A 25150-nucleotide genomic window follows, 5' to 3' on the forward strand; every position below is an offset into this window, starting at 1 on the left:
TTTTGTGTTTGTCATCACCTTTTAGGACAGTAAAAGTTCTTGGATTTTCTTCAATAGTAACTTTTCTGATAGGAAAGTGAATCTAGTTGGTACTTTGGGGGGGTCAAAAGTCAAATTTCCAAGTAGTTTTAACAAGCGACGTGAAAAACAAAAGAAAAATTAAGGAAAAACGGGAATTTTTACGCAAAATCTGTTTTTGAGAAAATCGATTTTGGTTTTTGGTGTAACTCTAAAACAAATGACCGTAGGGACATGACATTTTGACTGAATGTTTATATTAGCATTTTCTATACACCATAAAATTTTGAAAATATTTTGACTCTTTTTAAGCTGTTTACGGACATTGTCAGTTTTCAATTTTTTTAGTTTTTTTTTCTATAAATATCAATAAAATTTTATCTGTTGAGTAAAAAAGCTTGAAAATTTATTAGAAGGCTCCTAGGTTATTATATAAAGGCAGATGAAAAAAACTGAAAATCCTTAGTCACAGTTTTTATTTATAAGCAGTTAAAGTTCAAATTTTGACAAAATACTGAAAACCCACGAAAATTAGCAAATTATATTGAGTTGAGAATTCATAAAAATTTTTCTTTTTAAATCTAAGATTTGAAAATGTAATATAAGATTACTCATAAGTTTGTCTACCTTTATCAAAAAGATAAATATCTACAAGAAACTTAAATTAAATTTTTATGAGCGTCTGAAATTTATATTTTTACAACATTTGATATTCACTCGATTTCTCATGTAACAATTTTCTTATTTTATTGTAATTATAAAACGAATGACTGTAGATACTTGAAAATTTCACTGAATGTTTATATTAGTATTTTCTATATACCATAAAATGTTGAAAATATTTTGACTCTTTTTGGGCTGTTTACGGACATTGTCAGTTTTCAATTTTTTTAGTTTTTTTTTCTATAAATATCAATAAATTTTTATTTGTTGGGTAAAAAAGCGTGAAAATTTAATATAAGGCTCCTGATATATCGTTCTAATAGCAGTTGAAAAATATTAAAAATACATAGGTACAATTTTTTTTTATAAGCATTTAAAGTTCAAATTTTGACAACATTTATAAAATTTATAATTTATTAATTATTTTGTGGTTAAAAATTTATAAGATGTTCATTGTTCAACTTTTATGGCTAAGGATTGAAAATTTAAAACAAGGCTCCGCGTGAATATGTTATATATATAAATTACTTCATTCACAATAATATCATCAAATATATTTGGTAAAATCATAGGCTGACTGACCATTTTCGCTCAGAATCGTTTTTCTTATACAATGATATTTTATCATTGAATTCAAATTTAACATTAACACCATCCATTACAGTGATCCACTTGTAACCTACTGTACAGCAGAGCGACATCCACTTATCCACCTTTTTTTATTTGTGTCTGTGTACACAATAAGTAGATAGGTAATCAAACTAATGCTTCGATTTTCAAATACATTGTTACGATGGGACACAGAAATTTTTTTTTAAAAAAAACACACACACATTATTTTAAATTCAATACATTCATCGCTCTAAAATTAGAATCTATATTATTATCTAAAATATCTAAAATAATAATATCTAATTATCTAATTAATATCTATAATATCTAAAATCTATCTATATTATTATCCAATATTAGAATATTGGATGAGTTGAACTTCAAAAAATCAATAGCATTTATAATGACACTGCACTAAACATTAATGTGGAACAGTATGATTTAAATGATTTAGTTTATGTGAAATATGCACCAATTTCATCAATTGATGTGGAAAGTTCTTTTTCTATGTATAAAATATATTAGCACCCAATAGGACGAGTCTTAAGGAAAGTAACTTGGCCAAATATGCGGTCGTAAATTCATTTTTTAATATTTAATTTTACGTGTAATTTAAAGTTGTTTTTTTAAATTCTGAGTGGAACAATGAATGTATTGATTTTACAATGATGTGTGTTGAATGACAGTAAAAATGCTTAGATTTTCTTCAACATTATCTTTTCTGAAACTACTTTGGGGGGGTCAAGAGTAAAAATTTCCTAGTAGTTTTTAAAAGCGTCGTGAAAACAAAAAAAAAATTAAGGAAAAACGGGAATTTTCACGCAAAATCTGTTTTTGAGAAATTGATTGTGGTTCTTGGTGTAACTCTAAAACAAATGAACGTATACACATGACATTTTCACTGGTTGCTTATATTTGCTATATATTTTCTATAGACAATAACATTTTCAAAATATTTTGATTTGTTTTGAACTATTTAGGAACATTATCAGTTTCCAATTTTATTAGTAATTTTTTCTATGGATGTCTATAAAACTTTATTTGTTGGGTAAAAAAGCTTGAAAATTTATTACAAGGCTCCTACTATATTATTACAATGATATTTGAAAAATATTAAAAATCCTTAGTCACAGTTTTTATTTATAACCATTTAAAGTTCAAATCTTTACAAAATATGGAAAAATCATGAAAATAAGCAAATTATTTTGAGTTGAGAATTTATAAAATTTTTTTTTTTATATCTAAGATTTGAAAATGTAATACAAGACTATCCATAAGTTTGTCTACCTTTATTCAAAAAAAAAGATGCCACCAAGAAAGTCAAATTAAAATTTTATGAGCGTTTGAAATTCATATTTTTACAACATTTGATATTCACTCGATATATCGTTCATGTAACGATTTTCTTATTTTGTTGTAATTAAAAAACGTATGACTAGATACTTGAAAATTTCACTGAATATTTGTATTAGCATTTCATATACACGATAAAATTTTGAAAATAATTTGACTCTTTTTGAGCTGTTTACGGACACTGTCAGTTTTCAATTTTTTTAGTTTTTTTCCTATAAATATCAATAAAATTTTATTTGTTGGCTAAAAAAGCGTGAAAATTTAATGCAAGCCACCTGATATATTTGTAATATTTATAAAATGTTCAACTTTTATAGCTAAGGATTGAAATTTTAAAACAAGGTTCCACTTAAATAGGTTATATATAAATTACTTTATTCACAATAATATATCATCAAATATACTTGGTAATATCATAGGCTGACTGACCGTTTTCGCTCAGAATTGTTTTTCTTATACAATGATATTATATAATTGAATTCAAATTTAACACCATCCATTACTGTGACCCACTTGTAACCTACTGTACAGCAGAGCGACATCCACTTACCCACCTTTTTTAAACTAAATTAAATAAATGCTTTCTTTTTATTTTTTTGGTTATTTAAAATGCTTTTTTAAGGATTTATTTTGCTACAAAATCCGAATCCAACTTATCAGATGATAAATTTTTTCTACAGCCATTGAGTTGATTTTAGAACAGTAAGAGGATAGTAAGCGCAATGTTTATTTTCTCTCTATGGCCTACAGCCAAAACAGAAACATTTATTCACTCAAAATAGGGTTTTTGGTGTTTTTGAGTAATTTTAGAGTAAATTCGCCTATTATAAAACTTATAGAAAATAATATTTTTGAGGGTGATACATATTGGTTTATTGATTTGTTTAACTATTGTCATTGTCTCAAAACAATTTAATATCCATTTAAATGTACATTTTATTTTATTTTTAAAAGTAAGCGCGATCACTGAATGGTTTCTTTCCTCACCCTTTTTCATGTTCAAACTTATTCTAGCACATATTCTTATTATGCCTTTGGCATAGATTGTATATTATCTAATAAAAATTAATTTAATATAAAGTCAATTAATAATTAAATAAAAACTCTCAAAAATATTATCTATCATTATTGTATTGGGTAAATTTAATATAAGATAACTGAATAATTAAAAAAAATAATTTTACATGAATGCACTTAATCTGTTGCACATAGGTCTTGAGAGAAAAACATTTTGAGCTGATGTTCTCTTAAATTCTTCAGAAATTGGACTATTATATTATTGACTAGGATGTCAGGAACTAAGGAATAGTAAAACTAGTGCAGTGGTTTCTTGTTTTCTGCACTAGGAAATGGCTGGTTATGAGTTTGAAACGTTATTTATTATTTTGTAGGAAAACCTTAATAGGAGTACTTAGTTCTTAAGCAAAAACAAATAAAATAAAATAATTAATTTAGCATTTATTATACTTTCTAACATTTATTACGTCGGCATCCATAAAACGCATACTATTTTATTATATTGATAATTCATGTTTATACCTAGTTAAGTATACTTGTAGTTATAATATGTTATAATATGCAGCTACAAAAAAAAAAATAAAATAATAATAAATAATTATAATAATTAGATCATACAAATGTTTGAAAATTAAAATTTCTGAGAAAAAAACATAAGTATCCATACTTAATAGCTAATAGGTAGAATTTAATTATAATAATTAGTTATAGGTATCTACGTTTAATATCATCTAATATCTTAGGTTAAATGTTTGATTTCAATAAATTGTTCCCATTTGATATAATATTATCTAGAAACAAAATAAATAAAATATAAATAATATTATGTTAAGATTTCATGTTAATTACAGAGAGGATATGATATTGTATATGTTTTGATATCATTAAACATATTATATTTAAGCTATAAATAGTAGTTAAAATGCGATATTCCTACAATGCGACAATTATTTCAATTTAAATAATTAATATCTTCTATATTTTATTAAAATGGGAACTCAATTTTCCAATTTCTGAGAAAAATTTTAAATTTCAGAGAGGCTTTTAAACAAATGATTATGAATTTTAAGGTTGAAGGTACTTTAAATATTTTGAAAATTGAAGAACCACAATTTATACTATTTTTATCTAAGTGATTTAAAATATTACATGTATGATAATGTCTAGGTGTCAGAGGTGTCTAGGTATATTATATTGAATAATATAAGTATAAAATATTTTTAATATTTAATTAAGGCAATATAAAACTAAATAATTAACAGTTGTTTCCTCAAAAATCTTACCAAATATTTGAACTAACTCCATTATAATAGTTCTATTTATTTCATACAATATTGTATCGTTTCTGCAAAAAAAAAAAAACAAATTATTTATTTACATAATAACAAAAGTGTATTATTTATATGAGAAGACAAGTAACAGGTAGATAATAAGTAATAACTAACTATAAGTAACACAAATAATGCTGTGAACATACAAGAGTAGTTGACAGGTATAATATTATATCAGTTTTATACAAAGATAAAAACGTTTATAGATATAATTATTATATGTTTAAGATGGCACAATATTATAATTTTTTTTCTATCTTATTATGTTGAAATTGAGGTATGAAGAACCATAGGCAGACATTTAGTTGAATTTTTAGGGGCTAGAATAATCAAATGTTAAGTGACCCGCAGGAACTATACCCCCACACCACCTCATCGCCAACACACTAGTATTTATCTATATATATATGTATATAGGTAATCAGAAGTGTCCAGACTGACTCAAAGTAAAGTCTAAACTATGATAGACTTGACATTTTCATGGTACTTTCATATCGCATGTAGGGCGGCAGTAAGAAATAATTTTCCAAAATTTGAATTTGAAAGAGGTACTCATACTCAGTCACAAAAGAATTTTGAAATTCACGAATAGGGTTGCCACTCTTTTTGCATAAAATTCTTTGACTTTTCCAGGTTTTCCAGAAAAATATAGTGAAGAAATAACAGTGAAAAATCAATTACATTAATTTATTTAAAATACATTTTTAATTATCTTATAATAATTATAAATCTTATTTTCTTGACTAGTTAGAAGAATTTAAAGTACAAGTTTAAAAAGTTTACGAAAAAATCCATTTTGGTTTTTAGGGTAAGTCTAAAAAAAAATTTCACTTAATATTTATATTAATATTTCTTATAAGCCATACAATTTTGAAAAAATATTTACCTATGTTAAACATTAGTTTTTTTGCTATAAAACATTTTTTGCTTGGTCAAATAACTTAAAAGTGTAATACAAGGTTTCTCATAAGTTGTTGTAAGTGGAAATTTAAACAAAAGTTGAGTGTAAATAAATAATTATTTTTTATGAGTATTTGAAGTTTGAATTTTGACAAATTTTGTAAAAACACAAAAACTTTAAAATTATTTCGAGTAAGAAATTCATAAAAATGTTTGTTTATATATCTAAAATTTAAAAATTCAATAGAATATACCTCATTTTGTTTGTCTATCAAAAGAAATGTCTACAGGAAAGTCAAAATGAGTGTTTGAAGTTTAAATTTTTACAACATTGGATATTCACTCTATTTCTCATAGAACGTTTTCTTTTGTCATAATTCAAGAACAAATAACCGTAGATACTTGAAATTCACACCATATGTTTATTTTATAATTTTCTATAAAATATTTTGACTGGTTTTGAACTATTGTTTTAATGTTCTATTTTTTCAATGTTTTAGTTTTCTTTTTCAATAAATGTCTATAAAATTGTATTTGTTGGGTCAAAAAGAAAGCTTAAAAACTTAATACAAAGCTCCTCACATATTCTTACAGTTCAAAAAATATTAAAAATACTTAGGCGAGATTTTTTTATAAGCATTTCAAGTTCAGATTTTGACAACATTTATCAAATTGAAAATATACAAAATTATTCTGTAGCTAAAAATATTAAACTTTAATAGCTAAGGATTGAAAATTTAAAACAAGGTTCCACGTTAGTAGTTTATTCTGTAACAAAAAAATGTAGAAAATATATAAAAACCGTTCAAATTTGAACAAATTTACATATTAAAACCAAGAATAATGATTTTATTTATTTTGTGGTAATTTAAAAATATTGTTCTTACTTGAAACTTGAAACTTTTAGAGTAGGTATATTATTAAATGTTAGACACGCATTAAAATTTTAAAAATTTTCATTTGAAAGTGGTACTCACACAAAGATTTTGCGAGTCACAATTGTATTTATATTAGGTATTTGAGCAGAAAATTTGATTCACTGGAATTTTAGACAAAGGTTTGGGGCAACTATCTTTATTTCTATTCAATATTTAAGACTTGGTATTTTATTGAAATAATTATAGAAAACAATAAACATGATTAAAAAATGATTGATAAAATTAATAAATTTAACTATTATAAAAATAACATGTGACATTCAGTTAAATTTTTTGGCGAGTGAGCTGGACCATTTTTAGAGGTGGCTAGAGCCCTACATGGATTGTATTTACTGATTCATATTAGTTTTTTCTTTAATAATTGTTAATGTTTATAATGCTCGTCCACCATTACATATTCAAGACCCGCATTTTCTAATAAAATACATATTTTTAGAACAGTAAATTGAAAAAAGTCGGAAAGAAGGTAACAGCTCTACTGTACAGTAGATGTTGAATATACTCTGTGATTGAGTAAGTCACTGTAATGTATGTGTTACATACAAAATTATTATAAAACAAGTTATATTTATTTTTATTTTTCAGTTAACATTTAAGAAGGAGGTACAAAAAGTTCTAATAATACCTAGTTGCATTACACTATTTTAAATTAGTAATTACAAAATTAATTTTGCAAACAGACATTTATTAAGTAAAAAGAAAAAAGTATTTCATACGTGTTTAAGTACATGGCAAGTATTTGTATTTGCTCTTAAATACTTTTTCTTAAATGGATTTTAAATACTTTCTGAATGTATGTATTTGTATCTGTATTTTAATACAATTTTAATAGTATCTTTAACAAGACTAATATAGAAACTTAGTGTACATTCAACTATTCAAGTATTTGCAGTTATTCATTTTGAATAAGGTACAACAAAATAAGATAATCGATTTTGTCAAAAAATTCATGTATACCTATTTTCCTATTACCTTATATAATAATAATAAACATAACTGAGCGGACAATGAATGTATTGATTTTACAGTCATTCATAACACTGCTCAGAATCTAAAATGCAAAAGAACTCTAATTTTTATTTTATAAGGATACCCAGCATTCAAAAAATACCTGCTGTACATGTTAAATTATCAACATACATCGGTAAATATTCTCATTTTTATAAATATAAAAATACCAATATTCACCAAAACCACTGGAATATATCAATTATTGCAGTCACTGCAATACAGGAATGCACATCCTGTAGACAGGGTTATGCTGTAAGTCTTTTTTATTTTTATTTATTTATTTATTTAACAGTATTGTAAAGTATTTGAATACTTGTATTTAAAAAAAAGCGGTCAAGTGGGTGTTGCTCTGCTATACAGTATAGGTAGCAAATGGGTCACTGTAATGGATGGTGTTAAATTTAAATTCATGATATAATAGATTATATAAGAAAAACGATTCTGAGCGAAGACGGTTTTCAGCCAAGGATATTGTAAATTATATTTATATTATTATTATTAATACAGAAGCCAGTAAGTTGAATTAATATTATTTGTATATAATCGTATACTTTAGAAGTATTAAGTACCCACGAATAATATTTTAAATTAAAACACAAAACTTCTTTATTTAAATGTCTAATTTCGTCCAAACTTGAACTCCAAACAACTACAAAAATAACTGTGTTTATATATTTTTAGATATTTTAGTTATAATATGAACTACTAAAGTGGAACCTGGTTTATAATTTGTAATCCTTAGCTATAAAAATTGGATATTTTATAAATTTTTAACTACAAAATAATTATATTGATAAATTTTGTTAAAATTCAAACTTTATATGATTACAAAAAAAAATTGTGCCTATGTATTTTTAATATTTTTTAACTACTATTGTAACAATAGATCAGGAGCTTTGTATTACATTTTCATGCTTTTTGGCCCAACAAATAAAACTATATTAATTTAATTTAAAATTGTCCATATAAACAGGTCAAAACAAATCAAAATATCTTGAAAGTTTAATTGTGTATAGAAAATGCTAATATAAACAACCAGTGAAAATTGAATGTACATAAGGTAATTTTTTTAAAGTTACACAAAAAACGATTTTGTAGTAAACCGCTTTTGTGTAAAATTGTGTTTCTACTTAATATTTATGTTGTTTTTCCCGGCACATTGGAAAACGATTGGGAATTTTAAATTTTGACCAACTATTTTAAATGCACCAACTAGATTTACTATCCCATCGAACAAGGTACTGTTGAAGAAAATCAAGGCAGTGTTACTGCCCCAAACAGTGATGACACAAAAATAAAAATAATTTTAAATTTTAAATTTAATTAAAAATTAAAAAAAAACCACACATCATTGTAAAATCATACGTTCATTGCTCTGCTCAGAATCTAAAATTTTAATTTTTAAATGTAACAAAAGTCTTAACTTCAAAAATATAATTTCATATTTAAAGTGAGTATCAAATTAATAAATTTCTAATTTATTGTCTAGGCTATATTATAATACAATTATAAAAATAAACTACATCACGTTAAAGAATTTTAACTACAAAATAATTGTTGTGATTTTGATGAATTTTGTCAAAATGTGATCTTTAAATTCCTATAAAAACAATAGTCACTATGTTTTTATTGTTGTTATAACAATTTAAGAAACCTTTTATTACATTTTTAAAGGTTTATAAAAAGCTCAAAATATTTTGATCATTATATATTTTAAAACTAATACATATAGACCTATTCCAGTTTTTTCTATAACTGTTTTAGTTTTTGCCCAATACATTGAAAATTACTGGGAGTTTTCCACTTAATTAGGTATTTTCTCTGCTGTAAAAATAATATTTAGACACAAAAAAACCGACCTGCGAGTCGGACTCTCGCACAAATGGTTCCGTACCATCATCAGCTATAATCATTTTGGCAACACTGCTTATATTACATATTCTAGGATTTTTAGTATTTGTTATTATAGCGGAAACAGAAATACATAATCTGTGAAAATTTCAACTTTCGTGGTTCATGAGATACAGCCTGGTGACAGACGGACAGACAGCGGAGCCTTAGTAACAGGGTCCCGTTTTACCTTAACGGAACCCTAAAAATCAATATAGCTCCATTCAGAATATAAACAAAGTAAAACCTTATCTAAAAACCTATCTCTAGCCATCTAACTACACTAATAATCATAAATCATTAAAATGTACATATATTATGTCTACAATATTTATGCATCATAAAATAAAAATATATATTCTTATCCTAAAATAATTTTATAATATCTTACTTTTTATATTTTTTAATTATTTCCATTTTATGAAGCCCATTTAAAGCAGATTGGATTACATCTTTAATTAATCCGTAGGGATGTGAGTGCAATTCTTCAACTTTCATATGAATTGATTTATAAATAAATTCCTCTGAAATTATTTTTTGAGGAGCCTAAAAATTACATTACATTTAATAAAATTTATTTTAATTAATTGAAAGTACTGTAAAATTAGTTACGTTTATCAAACAACTATAGATCAGTCGATAGCATATTACATAAGGATTAATAGTTAAATAACGAAGTAGTTCTTTTTCTTTTTCATTAGTATGAAGATAAATTGAAACACTATGTTTAAAATCCTACAAAAAAAAAAAAAGTTCAATTAGATGTATGAAGTAAGTATGAAGTCTAGTTCATAGGATTGTAGGGGGGGGAAATATTAATAAATACATATGCAAAATTATCACACTCACTTCTTTCTGACAGCCATGAAAAAATACAAACTCAAACTCAAATAATCTTCTTAATAAAAAAAACTTTCCCTCTAGGTCCAAGATGTCTAAAATAAAGCAAATATTGCACTATCAATTTTATTATAATCAAAGTTGGACATTAGCAATTCATTAAAAATTAACTTAAATTAACTTAACTTATTAGTTTGATATTTTAATTAATTTAACTATTTAACTCATTTGCCTCTATATTAACTTAAAATCAACTTCTAATTTATTTTACATTTTCAACCAAGTTAATTTTGAATTTTCATCCTACCCAGTAAAATATTTTATTTAAATTAGTATTTTGTTATCGTTTCTAATAACCATAATTCATAAGTTTGTAGAATATAGAAAATATAACCTAGTAGAAAAAAAATTATAATTTTCAATAATTTTGTATTTATATTTATCAATAAAAACTTATTTATTATATTAAATAATAAATAGTAATTATTAATTTCTACAAATATTGGGGAATTAGGAAAAATGAGTTGCCCATATAAATGAATAGCTACGAATCGACAAATTACATTCATCATACCTTACTCACTTATACTTATATCCTATACACTCATATATACTTACTAGTTATCAATAAGATTATCATAAATTGTGGTTATTTCAATTTATATATTAATATTATTGTATAATCATATAGATATATATAGATATATTTACTAGGTATCTTATATACCTAATATAATATATTAAACATTCAAACTGATTTTTGTCTTGTTTATTAGGTATTTATTTATTTATTTATTTATTTTTATTACATAGTACTTGCCAGTCAGTTGCCATGATGGGTTACATATAAACTTTTATTTTGTCTCCATTATTTATTCATTTGCTACTTAGTACTTACATTTTATTAGAAATTAACACAGACAATAGTTAGGTACCCAAGATTCCCATGCATTTTTTTTTTCAATTAAATTAAGTCGATGGTATTTGTTAATTTGATTTTTAATTTAGTTGATATGTTCAAAACGTCTATTATTTATTTTTAATGTAAATGAAAAAAAAAAAAAATAGTGAACTTAACTGAGTTAAAAAATTGAATTAACTTGCCTAGGCTTGATTATTATACAATTAACATCCAATTTATTTGATTTAAAAATTAATTAAAATTGAAATAATCGATTGCCTTTATTATAAATGCATACAAGGTTAAGTTGTATAATAATATATGCACAGAGATTTTAGTTATACGATTTGGTGGCTGGTTGGTCTAGTATTATATAGAATGTAGTTAATATTATTCTAAAACAATAAATTAATTTTAAGTAGAAACTTTATTCTATATCATAAAAGCATTTTTCCTAAACAGTAATTTATTGATTTAGATATAAAGACATAAAGTATATGTGTAAATAATAAGCATTACATTTATTTGTTACTAGCTGAGGTTATAGTTACCCGGTCTTCGCCTGGGCCATCACTCAATTATCTATGAATAGGATTTTATAGTTTAAATTTAATGACTGACAGTTGTTAAGTATAATAATATGTTATTATTTTGTTGACCCAAAAGTTTAAGACAGAAATTAAGTCTTGAAATTGTATATGCGTTTTAAGGTTGAACTACAACACATTTTCAACACAAATCAATGGGTAAAAGAATAAAAATATTGGAAGAGGTTCATCAAGTAAAAATTGATTTTAAGAATGAAATCAATGATGACATTGAAATACGAGTAGATAATACATAAGTAGTAAACTGAATAACAATCTAAAAAAGCTAAAAAAAATTTGATAAATCAAGCATTTTATTATAATCCTACTATTATTTATAATGATGATTATCGGATTTCGATTGGTCTCATGAACGATAAATTGTTTGAATGTATTAATTGCTAAGCATTACAATTTAAAGATGAGCGTAATAGTATGTGTTGTAGAAATGGCAGAATTTTATTGGAGTTTTATGCTTTTTTGTCAAATATCAATCTTCTAATGGAAAATATCATACAATATAAAATAAAATTTACTAAGAATTGTCTAGAATTATATTAGAGATTATAATTTTTTAGAATATATCTTGAATTTAAAGGGAAATTTCAAGAGTTTCATTGAACGTATTAAAGTATTTTGAGATTTACCCTATCTTTTTGAGGGATAGTTCAAAGATTATTTATAGAAAATGTACTCTGTTCTAGGATATATTGATTCATCAAAGGGAAATGTCACGGAATTTATGAAAAATGTCTAGGATTTGATGGGAAAATTAGTTTAATAGGATTTGTTCAATGTGTCAATTTATGACTCAATTAAAAAAAAATTCAGTCGTGCCATAAATTATATTTGTTAACACAGAGCATTTTTACAAATATAAATAAAAAATGAATGATAATAATGTATAAAAAAATTACTAAAAAATACAACTTTTATTGATTATTAGAAACATTTTACTTTATATTACTTGAAAGATTATTTTATGTCTGGTTAACATGTGCTGTTGCTTTCAAGGTATATATTTATATATATATAGACTATAAAGACACATGAAAATCTTGAGGGTGCTATCAAAAATTTCTCGCGTGCCACTTATTTTCCATCCCTGCTCTAATGGGAAATGACATAGATTAAGACATTTTATGAGAAATGTATGTTATCTGTGAAATATCAATCCTCAAATGAGAGATATCTTGTTTTTAATATCAAATATCATGTATTTAATGGGAGATATTAAGATTTTTATTAAGAATATATAAAATATTAAAATATATAACATATCTTGCATCTAATGGGAAAATTTAAGAGTTCAGTCAGAAGTATCAATGATTTTATGAGGTTTATTGTATTTTTATTTTAATGTATTCTTTTCTGTGAAATATCAAGCCTAAATATCAAATTTCAAGTGAATCGGAAGAGTAGTTATCAAGATTACGAGTGCGGAAATAAGCAACATTCTTTTTTATTTATATAGATACATACAGTGTGTAATCGCTAATTGAGAACACTCAATATCTTTGAGTAGGGCAATGCAATTTGAATTCTGTTTTCTATTTGGTTGTTATGACATAAAAATATACTTTTTGATGGCCTATGAATTTTTTTAACTTAATTTGACTTGCTTTAAGTTATTCATAGTTCACAAATTAAAGTGAAAATTATAATACCGAACGTTTAAATATCGTCTAAATTAATAGTAATAAAAATGTTAATCCTAAAAATTTTTAGAATAATTATTTTCAGAATGACAATGAAAAAAACTGAAAATTGCGCATTTATTGATTGGCTGTAACTTGGTCAATTTTGGACTTAGAAAGTTGGTTCAACTACCAAAATGCATTAAAAAATTAGTAGTTAAAATAGGTGGTTGTCATTTAAGAAAAAAAAGTTGTATTTCGCATGCGAAACTCTAATTAAGTTAAAAAATTCATAGGCCATCAAAAAGTGTATTTTTATGTCATAACAACCAAATAGAAAACAGAATTCAAATTGCATGGCCCTACTCAAAGATATTGAGTGTTTTCAATTAGTGATTACACACTGTATAGAGATAAAAAAAAAACAAAACATTTTTAGTTGGTTTTTCCCTTTATAGATATCTAAGCAAAAATACGGCCAAAAAAATTCCAGTGCATTGTTTTGCATACAAAGTTGTGGTTTACGTGACAATGTCTAATGTTTTATGTTTGCATATATGTTAGGTCGGGTTAAGTAGACTTAAATAAACTTAAATAGACTAAACAAATTAAAATGTTTAAAACATATTCTTGTTTATTCTAAATTTTTTTAAAACTGTTACATGGTTATTTAATAAAATCTATTTATTTAAAAGTTTGAATAAAATAATAATATATCATATCATCACTTACCATTTTTCCAAATTATTTGACATTTTGAAATTATAATTATAAATGCAATATTTATAATGAAATGTAATGAAGGATTGACGTAAAGTTGATTTAAAATCAATGGGAATGCATAATCAAACAACTCAGTTTTAAAATTTATATTCTCTAAAAAATAAAATAATTTGATATTTTAATAAATTTATAAATAATAACATATATGCCGGGTTGCACCAAACATTTAATGAATTAATAGTGAGGTAGTGGTCCCTTTAACAAGATTTAGTGGCCCATAATTGGTCCATTACATTTTTAGTGAACCTTTAAATTTAATAAATTGTTTATGCAACCCAGAAGATAATAGTTAAGAATGTACAATAGACAGTTTTAAAATTTGTCATGACTCATGATTTACATACATACTCATTTACATATAAAGTAGGAATTAATAAAATTGTTTTTTCAACATAGTAAATATATTTATTTTATATAATATACAAGTGTTTAAAGTCTGAAAAATGTATTTATTTTTATTTTTGTCGATTAGAATTATTTATTCAGATTCTTAGTTATATTTAATCGATCAAAAAATGGTGAAGATTTGTCTAATATTTGTCTAATTTCCAATTTAGCTAATAGATACTTATATGCAACTTAATGAGATTTTATTTATCCAATAAGACTTCATTATAAAACCAATTATATTGATGTATCACCCTCAAAATCTAAAAGTATTTTATATTAATATAAAAAAAAAACACTTACACATTATACTAATTATATTTTAAATTACCGTAATCATATAATAAGTTTAATATGAATAATAGAAAAAATTGTTTGTAAAAATTAATTTTTGGAATAAAATCTACAAGTAATATAATAATTTCAGAAAATACAAATACTATACAATTTATTTATTTATGTTAAGGAAAATAATGTTTAAGTTTAAAAGTAATTGTATAGTTTTATTATATTATAAAATAGTATGTATTGATTTTTACCTGATAACTCAATTGGATAAATGTTGTGTTTCGAATAGTTTTTTTGAAAATGTATTATATTATCCTTTAATGTTACAAAGTGTTTATGCAGTTGAATAGTGTCAATAATTCTACTAGTAATATCAATATCTGAAACATATTGTTATTTGCATTTTAATATAATTTAAAATATATATTTTTGTATTATTGCCAATGTAATATATTAATTAATTAATTGTAGTTAATATATATAAAGATAACTTCATTAAGTTAAAAGAGTGGTTCTCAAACTGGGGGGAGTGGATAACCCCAGATAGCCCTAGGGTAGGCAGGACAACATTTCATGGGAGGCATGAAAGTTCAATAGATATTTTTAAGAAACAACTTTGAAGTTTTATTTATATTTGTTGAAAGTGAAGCTTGATGGACTAATGACTTTAGTGTTAGTATAAATGAATAATAACACGACAATATGATTACGTATAAGTATAATATATAATAACGTACAACTGGACAATTAACTGTGGCAGTATTTTTCAAGATTGAGAGAGATGGAGAGATGTAGAGATGCATTTATAAATGGCAGTGAAGATATATCCTATATCCTATATTAAATATACTTCAGTCTCATAGTGATGAGGCGGGTTTGACCTCATACACTAGTATGAAAAGAGGATAGCCCTTAAAAGATTCAGAGTTAAGTTTGGATATGTTTTAAAAGGGTGTCAGCCTAGGTGCAACATAGAAAATGTGCATACAGCAAAAAAAACTGTATTATCTTTAATATTTGAGTAAATTTACCTGTTATTAATCTTAAGATTAAGAACATTTTGTGCTTTACCTCGGATTTTTAACAATATTTCAATTTTTCTAAGAGAATTTTTAGATTGTAATACCCATAACTTGCATAACAATTTTGAAATATCACAAAAAAGCCAACATACAAACACAGATAATGCACTTAACTTTAAGTTTGATCATTTATATATTCAATAAATCATTCCTATATTAAAGTTATGAATACAAAATTTGTTATGATTATCACAATTACGTTATGTTAGACAAGAGAGAGAAAATAAATAGCGCATTGAATTGCCTCTTAAATTTTTTGAAATTTGTTTCTGCAGTTAAACAAAAAAATATGAAATACATTTTTTATACAAATTATTTTTAAAAATACTTTAATCATAAGAAAATAAGTTATTATATGTACAATTTTTTTCCTAAATTAATGGGTTTTATTTGATTAAGAAAAACGTTTTATTTAAAATAAAATACATTTGTTATTCAATTGTTATGTTTATATTGAAAAGTGCCTAACTATAATTTTACACTGATCCTTAGGAGTAATTAAATAATTACCAGTTTTGTAAAATTAAAGTTAATTTAGAATTTTGTATATTAACCCTACAAAATGTATTATTTTTTTATCAATCAGTAGTGTACTATATTACAGTATATAATGTCATTGAATAGGTATTTAATATATTACAAGTGTAAAAATGTATAATTAATACATACAATATTGTATTATATTGTAATTTACCTTGCACTTCAATTTGAGCCCCGCATTTTTTAAATAGTGTACTTATCCAACTTATTTGATTTATTATTTCATCTAAATGAATAGCTTCAGTCATATTTTTAGATAAGTTATAAATCAGTGCAACTGATAAAATGTTGAAGTATGATAAAATCATATTATGTTGTTGCCTAAAAATTAAAATATTTTATTATTATACATTTACATGCATTTATTGTATTACATTATTTTGTTGCTTGCAATCTTGTATACAATTTACCTATAAACAATTTCATGAGCAAGAGCTGATATAATATTATTTTCATTATTTCTTCCATTTGCATTAATATCTTTAATATATTTTTGAAGTGAAAAGGGAGAAGCAAAATTAATATAAATATTTCCATATTGGTCATCCATATTTTTAATGCTATTTATTAATCCCTAAAAAAAAATTGTTATTTATATTATATTTTAGTACGATTTATTACATGTATATTATCAAATCCAATTTTAATCAATACACTTACAGTTTTTAAAAAGTAAATAAAATTGATTTATTTTAAAATGTAAAAACTATACTCATATTTATTATGTCCTTGCATTAGGAACTAGAAAATCAGTTTCTATACTCCCGGGTTCAAAATAATATTTTAGCTTTTTTTTTTATAAATATAACAAGTCATAATGCTTCAATTATTTTTCCTACACTACCAAATAAGAATGTACATATAATAGTTACATCTAAAGATTTATTTTCAACATTTAAATTGATGCTGAATAAATCTTTATCTTTTACCATATAATATTTACCAATGTAGAAATAAATATAAAATGTCAAAACCTATTCTTGTCAATGTACACGTTATGTAAGTGTTATTGAAATTCTTGTAAGTACATTTATTATACATGTAATTGTGTGGTTAAGGTATTAACATAAAATATGTATTAATATAAAATATAACTAATAGCAGGGCAGACTGGGCCGGAGAGATACTGGGGACTTTCACGGTAGGCCACTTATCAAAAATAATTTGTTATATTTAAAATAAAATCGGTATAAATATAAATAATAAATATTTTGTATTTTCGTATCATAACGTGAGTGTGAAAAATTGTTCGTATTGGGCGTTTAAGATTTTATATAGATTTTGGTTCGGCTGACAGTCCACTCCCCTCGGCATCACTACGTCACCAAAAATAACTATTATTTATATATTAGGCCGAGGATTTTAATACAAATTGCATTTCTGAATTTTCTAAAATGTTGCTCCATACATCAACGAAGTGAAAAATAAAATTTATACTTGGCATTTTTTTTAACAGTTTTTGATTTTTATAGCATTTTTATGGTTTGAAGGAATTTGTTGTATATTTTATAAGAATAAATAAAATTTAATAAAAACTTATCATAAATTCCTTCAAAACAAAAATTAAATATACGTTTAATTTTATTACATATTATGTTTACTTCTATGTCTTATGCAGTATCATATCCAGGAGAGGGTTAAAGAATTAGACCACCCCAGCAACCGAAAAAATTTTTTTTAAATAATAACGACATTTTTACTAACAAATCATTTTCAGAAAAAATTTGTTAACAATTAATTCTAATCCCCCTGAAAAAAATTCTTGATTTATGTCTTTCAGTTATACAAAACAACACTTAAATTGGAATTTAAAATTAATTTAATTTTCCAGGGACTTTATTTAGGTTTATTCATTAAATTGTGTTTATTATAATCAGTTTAAATATTGACTAATGTTTATCATCCATTGTGACTCAGTTATAGAGTAATAGAAAATAAGTAATACATTATACTCTGTACTTCAGATAAATAACCAGACATTGAGAAACTTAAGTTGCCTTTTGAGAAAATTCAATGAGATAATCTGTAGATTAGTACATTTCTTCATTCTTATAATAATTATTTTTAAAACTGGTTAAATACAGTATTGTGTCCAAACTGTATAATAAATATAAATATAGTTTTAAAAACTTTATAGCTCTTAATTAATTTAAATAGTAGTGACTGATCTTGACTTGTTGTAACATATACACTACAGTGCTTATATTAGACCATATGCTTACATAACCTAAATTAGTAAAATAAAACCAAAATTGATAAAATCTAAAAAAAAAAAACAATAAAAATCATTGTATTTTTCTAAAAGAATTTTAAAGAAGAAAGATTTGTATAGAAGACTACACACTGTCTCAAAAGAGAACAATCACTTTTTGATAATTGTGAATGATGCGATTGATATTTCGAGAACCACTTACTCACACTAACACCGGAGTTATTAGTGGGAGATAAGTATCACTGACAAAAATCAGTTGGCCAACTGATTATTCTCTTTTGAGACAGAGTATGTAGTTTAATTTCTAAAAAACTGTGCAAGAAAAATTTCAATTAAGATTGAACATTTAGAATGTAAATAAATATATAAATACATTTATATACTACATACCAACGTTGTTTCTTTGGGTTTAGGAATTCCTAGAAGTTCATAACTAAATAATTTGTCCTCAAGTAGACGGTCATAATTAATTGATATTGGAACAAATATGATATCTTCAACTTCATTTTTTAATAAAACATTTACAATACACTTAAGTATCCCTGAAAATATTATAAAACTTTAAAGAAATTTTTAAATCAGAATTCTTCTTTAAGCGATTTTTTTTGAACAAATTAAATTTAGAATTACAGTAGAACCTCGATTATCCGTGTTTGCGATTAACCGTGCTCACTCTTCCAAAAATTTAAAAATAAGTATGGACTGTAGATATATATGTAGTTATAATCGAACATTTTATATTACATAATACACAATATCGACAATTATATTAATGCCATTTTTGACGATAATAATATGAAGATAAGCAATATTGTACATCGATTTTGACTTCCATGACATTATTGGCTTAAGAAAAATTAGAAGTGAAGTAAGGAAAATTATTTCAAACCAAAAAAAACAAAGACTGATAACTTCATATTTTAAGCCCTAATAACTTGTTGTATAAAATTATTGTATGTATATTATGTATACATATTTCTAATTATAATTGAATCAAATTTTTTAAATTTCATTATTATAAAATTGTACCTATGTATTTCTAATTAAAATTAAATAAAAATTTCATTATTATAAAAAGTCTCGATTAACCGTGATTTTCATTTATCCGTGTGACCCCCTCCCCATCATTACCCCGGATAATCGAGGTTCCACTGTATAGACCTTATAAAAGCAACTAAACAAGAGAATAATTACATACACTACATACATATTTAAAAATAATGTTGTACAATTTTACCTAGCTTTGGATGAATAGACTTATTAGACCGACTGCGTGTACCTTCAATAAAAAATTGTAATGGCGAACTTTCATAAGTTATCAAGTGTTTGACATAAGTATATAACACTGATCGGTATATAATGTCTTGTGCATTTGTTCCTCGATGCAAGAAAAAAGCACCGCATTGTTTCAACACATTCCCCATTATTTTCATATTTTTAAAATCTATGAAAAAAAAATATATTTAATTAATTTTTTAAGTATTAATTATATTTTAATGATTTTCAGTATGTAGTAAGATAACAATATAAATAACAAAAATAAGCATAAATATAATTAATATACTGCCAATAAAACATTACATGCAAAATAATAATATATAGTTATTTTTTATTTCATCACAGTACTTTGACCATATAACAAATAAAAAAAGTGAAAAAATACACAATAAATAACTAAAAAAAACTTATGTACCAATTTTATAATTAAGTTTTAATCAATAAAACATTACTTATCTGTCAAAACTGTAGTAATAAGTTTTACTTATAAAAAATTATTATGATTTAATTTAATATTATACTGTTGACATATTATCAATTATATAATTTTCAAATACCTATATTAATAATTTATAATTCGTAAGACAGATTATTTCTAGTACAGGGATAGGCAACTATCTTTTGAAATTGTTGTAATTTAATGACTAAGAGATTATGAACTAAAAATATATTAAGCTTAGTAAATTTTAATTTAGAAAATATATCAACAACTATCTACATTACAATATGTAGTATTTTATTTCTAACACATTACATTTCAAAACATTGAGTTATTTGTTTCACATTTTTTTCTTAAAAGTTTAAATATATTTTTGTGTGTTAAAATATAATTTTTTAACTCCAATTTTCAAGATATAAATCTTTACAAGACTTTATAAGAAATTAAGACTATTTAAATATTTAAAACTTATGAGTAAATGTGTTAAAATCTATAACAACAAATCAGTAACTCAAAAATTTTGTATTATTCTGTAGTTTAGTCGTTTAGTCTAATAAATAATATAAGTTTCGATTTTATGCTCAAAATAATTCTCAAAGGTATAAACCCTGTTTTCAAAGATTAAATTCTGGATGAGATAAAAAATGTTTTTAATATTTGACTAACATTTTTAAAATTATTTACAAATTACATTGAAAAACATTTAGATTTTAAAATTAATTTATAGAAATAAATTCTTAATTATAATTGCTATATAGTAAATTCATAGTGTATACTATCTTGTAAATAAAACTTATGTAATTGTATGTGCCATATTTATTTAATATATCACTTCTCAAGTTAACATTTCATTATTTATATAAATTAAGTATCTTTTATTGTTTTGTAACTTCTATCTTCATTTTTTAAGAATTTCTTATTTTAATATGTACATTGAACATAATAATATATTATATTTTTAACTGTTTTAAAACTAATATAAATTTAAATAGGTATCATTATATTTTATTTTTTATTATGTAACATTAAAATTGTTGCATTATATATTTTTAATTATAATGCATAGGTATTATTTTCATAGTAAACATAATTAATTATCGTTATTAAATTATACATTTTTGGTTTATTTTTATTATTGTTTTAATTTGAAAATATAATTAAGTAAATATTTAACTTTCAAATATTTAATTGTTCTTAAAATAAAATTATATTTTTTTTTTATAAATTAATACTTTAATATCCACCTATTTAATTTAATTAGTTATCCATAGAACAAATTTAAAACTTATGATTTCAATTTTTGACTTAACAGTCACTTTGAGTTGCCAATCCCTGTTTATGCCAGTTTTACATATATGTGCAATAATCACAAACATTCAATGGATAAAAAAAAAGTAAGCTCATAAAAATTATATTACAAACAACAATTCTACTTTTCTAATGTATAATTATTGTAAAATACCCATTGCTGCAGCAACATATGGAATATCAATATTATAATTGAAACATATGAATGCCATTAATATAAAATCTTGGTAACTTCTATGACTTGGAACAAATATCACTGGAGTTTTGTTAAAGTTGGATTTCATCTATTACGTTTTCAAAATAAGTAATCATACAATTAAATACTTGCACTATTTTGTTCAAGCTTAATAATTTATAATTAAACATTTATTAATTATTTTTGATATCCTATTCATAAATTAGGTACATTTAATTTTTAAATAAATTTTATATATATATAAATATTTTTTTTTTACTTAATGAATTTGTTAACCTTTTAAATGTTACTTATATAATAGGTACCTAACCTACCAAGAATTAAGAACTTAATTTTACAATTTAATTTTTTATTTACACTTTATTCTTTTAATAATTGTTAAATTGTCTTAAAATTATTTATAACAGCATACAATTTAATTATATAATAAATAATAAATATTATTTAACATAGGTAACATTACCATTATCAGTTTTTGTTCATTTATATATAAACCTTGGAGTTTTGATTTCAGAATTTTAATTAAAACGAATCCCATCATTCTAATAGTTGTATTTTTTTTAATACTCTGGAGATCTTCAAGTATTTCCATTGCTTTGTTTGTAGCATAGTCTAAACCAATACTGTTTATTGGTATTACCTACAAATTAACAACATAATTAGGTATAAAGAGCTAAAATCAGTGGCTATGATCAATGGAGCCATTTGAGATTTTAATAAGGGTGCCAAAATTTAAGCAGGCCAATTGTTTTCATTTTCAGGCCATTTTTTTATTATCATACTAAATAAATGACATAACTATGGCACATGTATCGGGTTGAAGGGTTGGGTATATTTAATACTTTAACGAATTAGGAAAATTGGAAAGTTGGAGTTAGAAATAGCTTATGTCAAGCATCCCAATAATATACCATCCAAAATAAGATCTAAGTACAATGTGTATTACCTCTATGGCTCTATACATATTTGTTTATATAATATGTCTATACAATTATGGTTTTCATAATATATTTTAACTTTTATGCATCGGCAAGTTTATTAATGTTAAGGCACATTAATAATATGTAGAAAAATTAGAGGTTGTACTTTATATTCAACCCCCCCCCCCTCCCACTAAATGGTGCCTTTGGCCATGATATATTATTATTCCGTGCACTGCCCAAAAATCCATTACGATTAAAAACAAACTGACCAGTAACTGATTCTTAATTCAAACACAATTTTATAATGTCCAGTTATCCAGAAAATGTCTTATAATAGATCATTAATCTATGTCAAGTGTCAATATAAATAATTTAAGTATATAACTATTCAAATTTACAACAAAATAATAATTTGAATTTCCTTTATCAATATGTACAAACACATCACATTTAGATGATATAAGCAAGATAAATATGAATAGTAAAACAAGTTAATCTTTAGAGAATATAATATATTATAATATAGACATATCGAAAGATAAATAATTTATAATATTACAAACCATCAGAATTGTTAATTTTATATTTTGTTCTAGTATTTTTTTTTTTTCATAATTTGTTAGATGTTTTCCTTGTGAGTTAGCAACTTGTCCAGTATTCAAGGGTTTGAATGTCCATTTTAAGTCACTTTTACTCTTTAACGACGTTAAAATATTTACGAATAAATTGTAATCTAAACAATCCATTAAATCGCCCCTAAAAATAAAGCGTAGGTAGTTCAATAAAATATAAAACCATAAATATTAAAGTCAACATAGTATTAGGTACAGGCCAATACTAAAAGGTTTTATTTACTTAAATAGAATAAAAGTACAAATTGAAATGTGAGGTATTAAAACTACAGTGTTTTAAATAGGTAATATTAACAAACTTACATTTTTAGAGTACCTATTTAATGTATATTATAATATATATCTAAATTCTCCAGTGAAATATAATTCGGTGTATATAAAATATGTTTATTAATTAATATGTATTTCTACTAGTTATTTAGTCAGTCTTTGACGCTGGCTTACAAATAACAGTAAAAATTAAAAGTATACACAAAAACAAAAGCTAATCCATTTACCGGCTCGATAATGTGTAGAAGCAATTTGTTATTATATAATATTATTTAATGTTATCTTTCGTTGTAAGCAATGATAACATAATCATAATATTATTATCAAAGTGGATAAAAATTATAAAAATTTATATAAATCTTAGATCATATATTATTACTATGGATTACGGACTAAGATCTTAGGGCCCGTTTTACAATCGTTAAACCACCGAATTCGGCTGGTGAAATCAGTGGGTTAGGCGTAACCGAGGTTTAAACTATGTTTGTAAAACGGGCCCTTAGTCCGTGCTATGGATGGAGTAAGGTGTATTGATAGACACCTTGGGATGAAGCCAACGAAAAAAACGTTGCCGATATAGCGACTAGTCATCGAATTAGGTGATCAATGTGCGCAAGCGCAATGCAACTCCTCGCATAATTATCCATAGGTACAATTATAGGTATCTATGGATACATATGCGAGAAGTCGCGTCGCGCATGCGCTTATCGACCCTCTAATTCGGTGACTCGTCGCTAAATCGGCAACAAAATCATACGCTGTAGTTCCATCCATAGTATATGTTATAAGATATATATATCCACCTTGACTATTATAATATTTTATCTTTCTAATTTGTTATCATGGGTTGTGTATGAGGGATTAGGGACTAGGGATTAGGTACATTTAAATTATAGGTATGCTGGTCATTAGGACTTAAGAGAATTTAGAGCACCTGGTTAACCTGGGTATTAGGTTCACGTTTATAAAATATATTGGTACCTATTTCAATATCCTTATATAGTTATATCGCATCCTCAAGAGGACGTAGCACCCGTGGTTGTGCGTCTTCGTCTTACAAGTGCGTAACTTACATACCAAATTGTACACTCAACAAATCACGTTTAGCTCCGTT

General features: G+C 24.3%; 1 protein-coding gene across 2 annotated transcripts; it reads right to left on the reverse strand.

The window, feature by feature from the left end:
* Positions 1-4109: 4109 nt before the first annotated feature.
* Positions 4110-24308, reverse strand: LOC132934947 (dihydroxyacetone phosphate acyltransferase). 2 transcript variants are annotated; one of them, XM_061001379.1, is made up of 15 exons: positions 24070-24307; positions 23698-23890; positions 22675-22851; positions 22170-22299; positions 20228-20434; positions 19381-19532; positions 17189-17352; positions 16933-17099; positions 15408-15536; positions 14431-14574; positions 10583-10668; positions 10346-10468; positions 10125-10279; positions 4947-5008; positions 4110-4454 (listed from the first exon to the last, which is right to left on the reverse strand). In XM_061001379.1, coding segments are annotated over exons 1-15 (1938 nt in total). In that variant the 5' UTR covers positions 24072-24307; the 3' UTR covers positions 4110-4407. The 2 variants fall into 2 exon arrangements, with proteins under 2 accessions (XP_060857362.1, XP_060857363.1); XM_061001380.1 differs by lacking the exons at positions 4110-4454; positions 4947-5008 and adding an exon at positions 9688-9935 and having other exon boundaries at positions 24070-24308.
* Positions 24309-25150: the final 842 nt, after the last annotated feature.

The sequence above is a fragment of the Metopolophium dirhodum genome, chromosome 1 (assembly GCF_019925205.1).
Source record: "Metopolophium dirhodum isolate CAU chromosome 1, ASM1992520v1, whole genome shotgun sequence".
NCBI classification, from domain to species: domain Eukaryota; kingdom Metazoa; phylum Arthropoda; class Insecta; order Hemiptera; family Aphididae; genus Metopolophium; species Metopolophium dirhodum.

Bases quoted from the DNA above. Each gene is read 5' to 3' on its own strand.
- LOC132934947 (XM_061001379.1), bottom strand. The intron at 22,300-22,674 runs GTAATGTTACCT...AAAACGTAATAG, and splicing joins ATGAACAAAAACTGATAATG to ATGAAATCCAACTTTAACAA. The intron at 10,669-14,430 runs GTAAGTGATGAT...GCTTTATTTTAG, and splicing joins TCAAATAATTTGGAAAAATG to ACATCTTGGACCTAGAGGGA.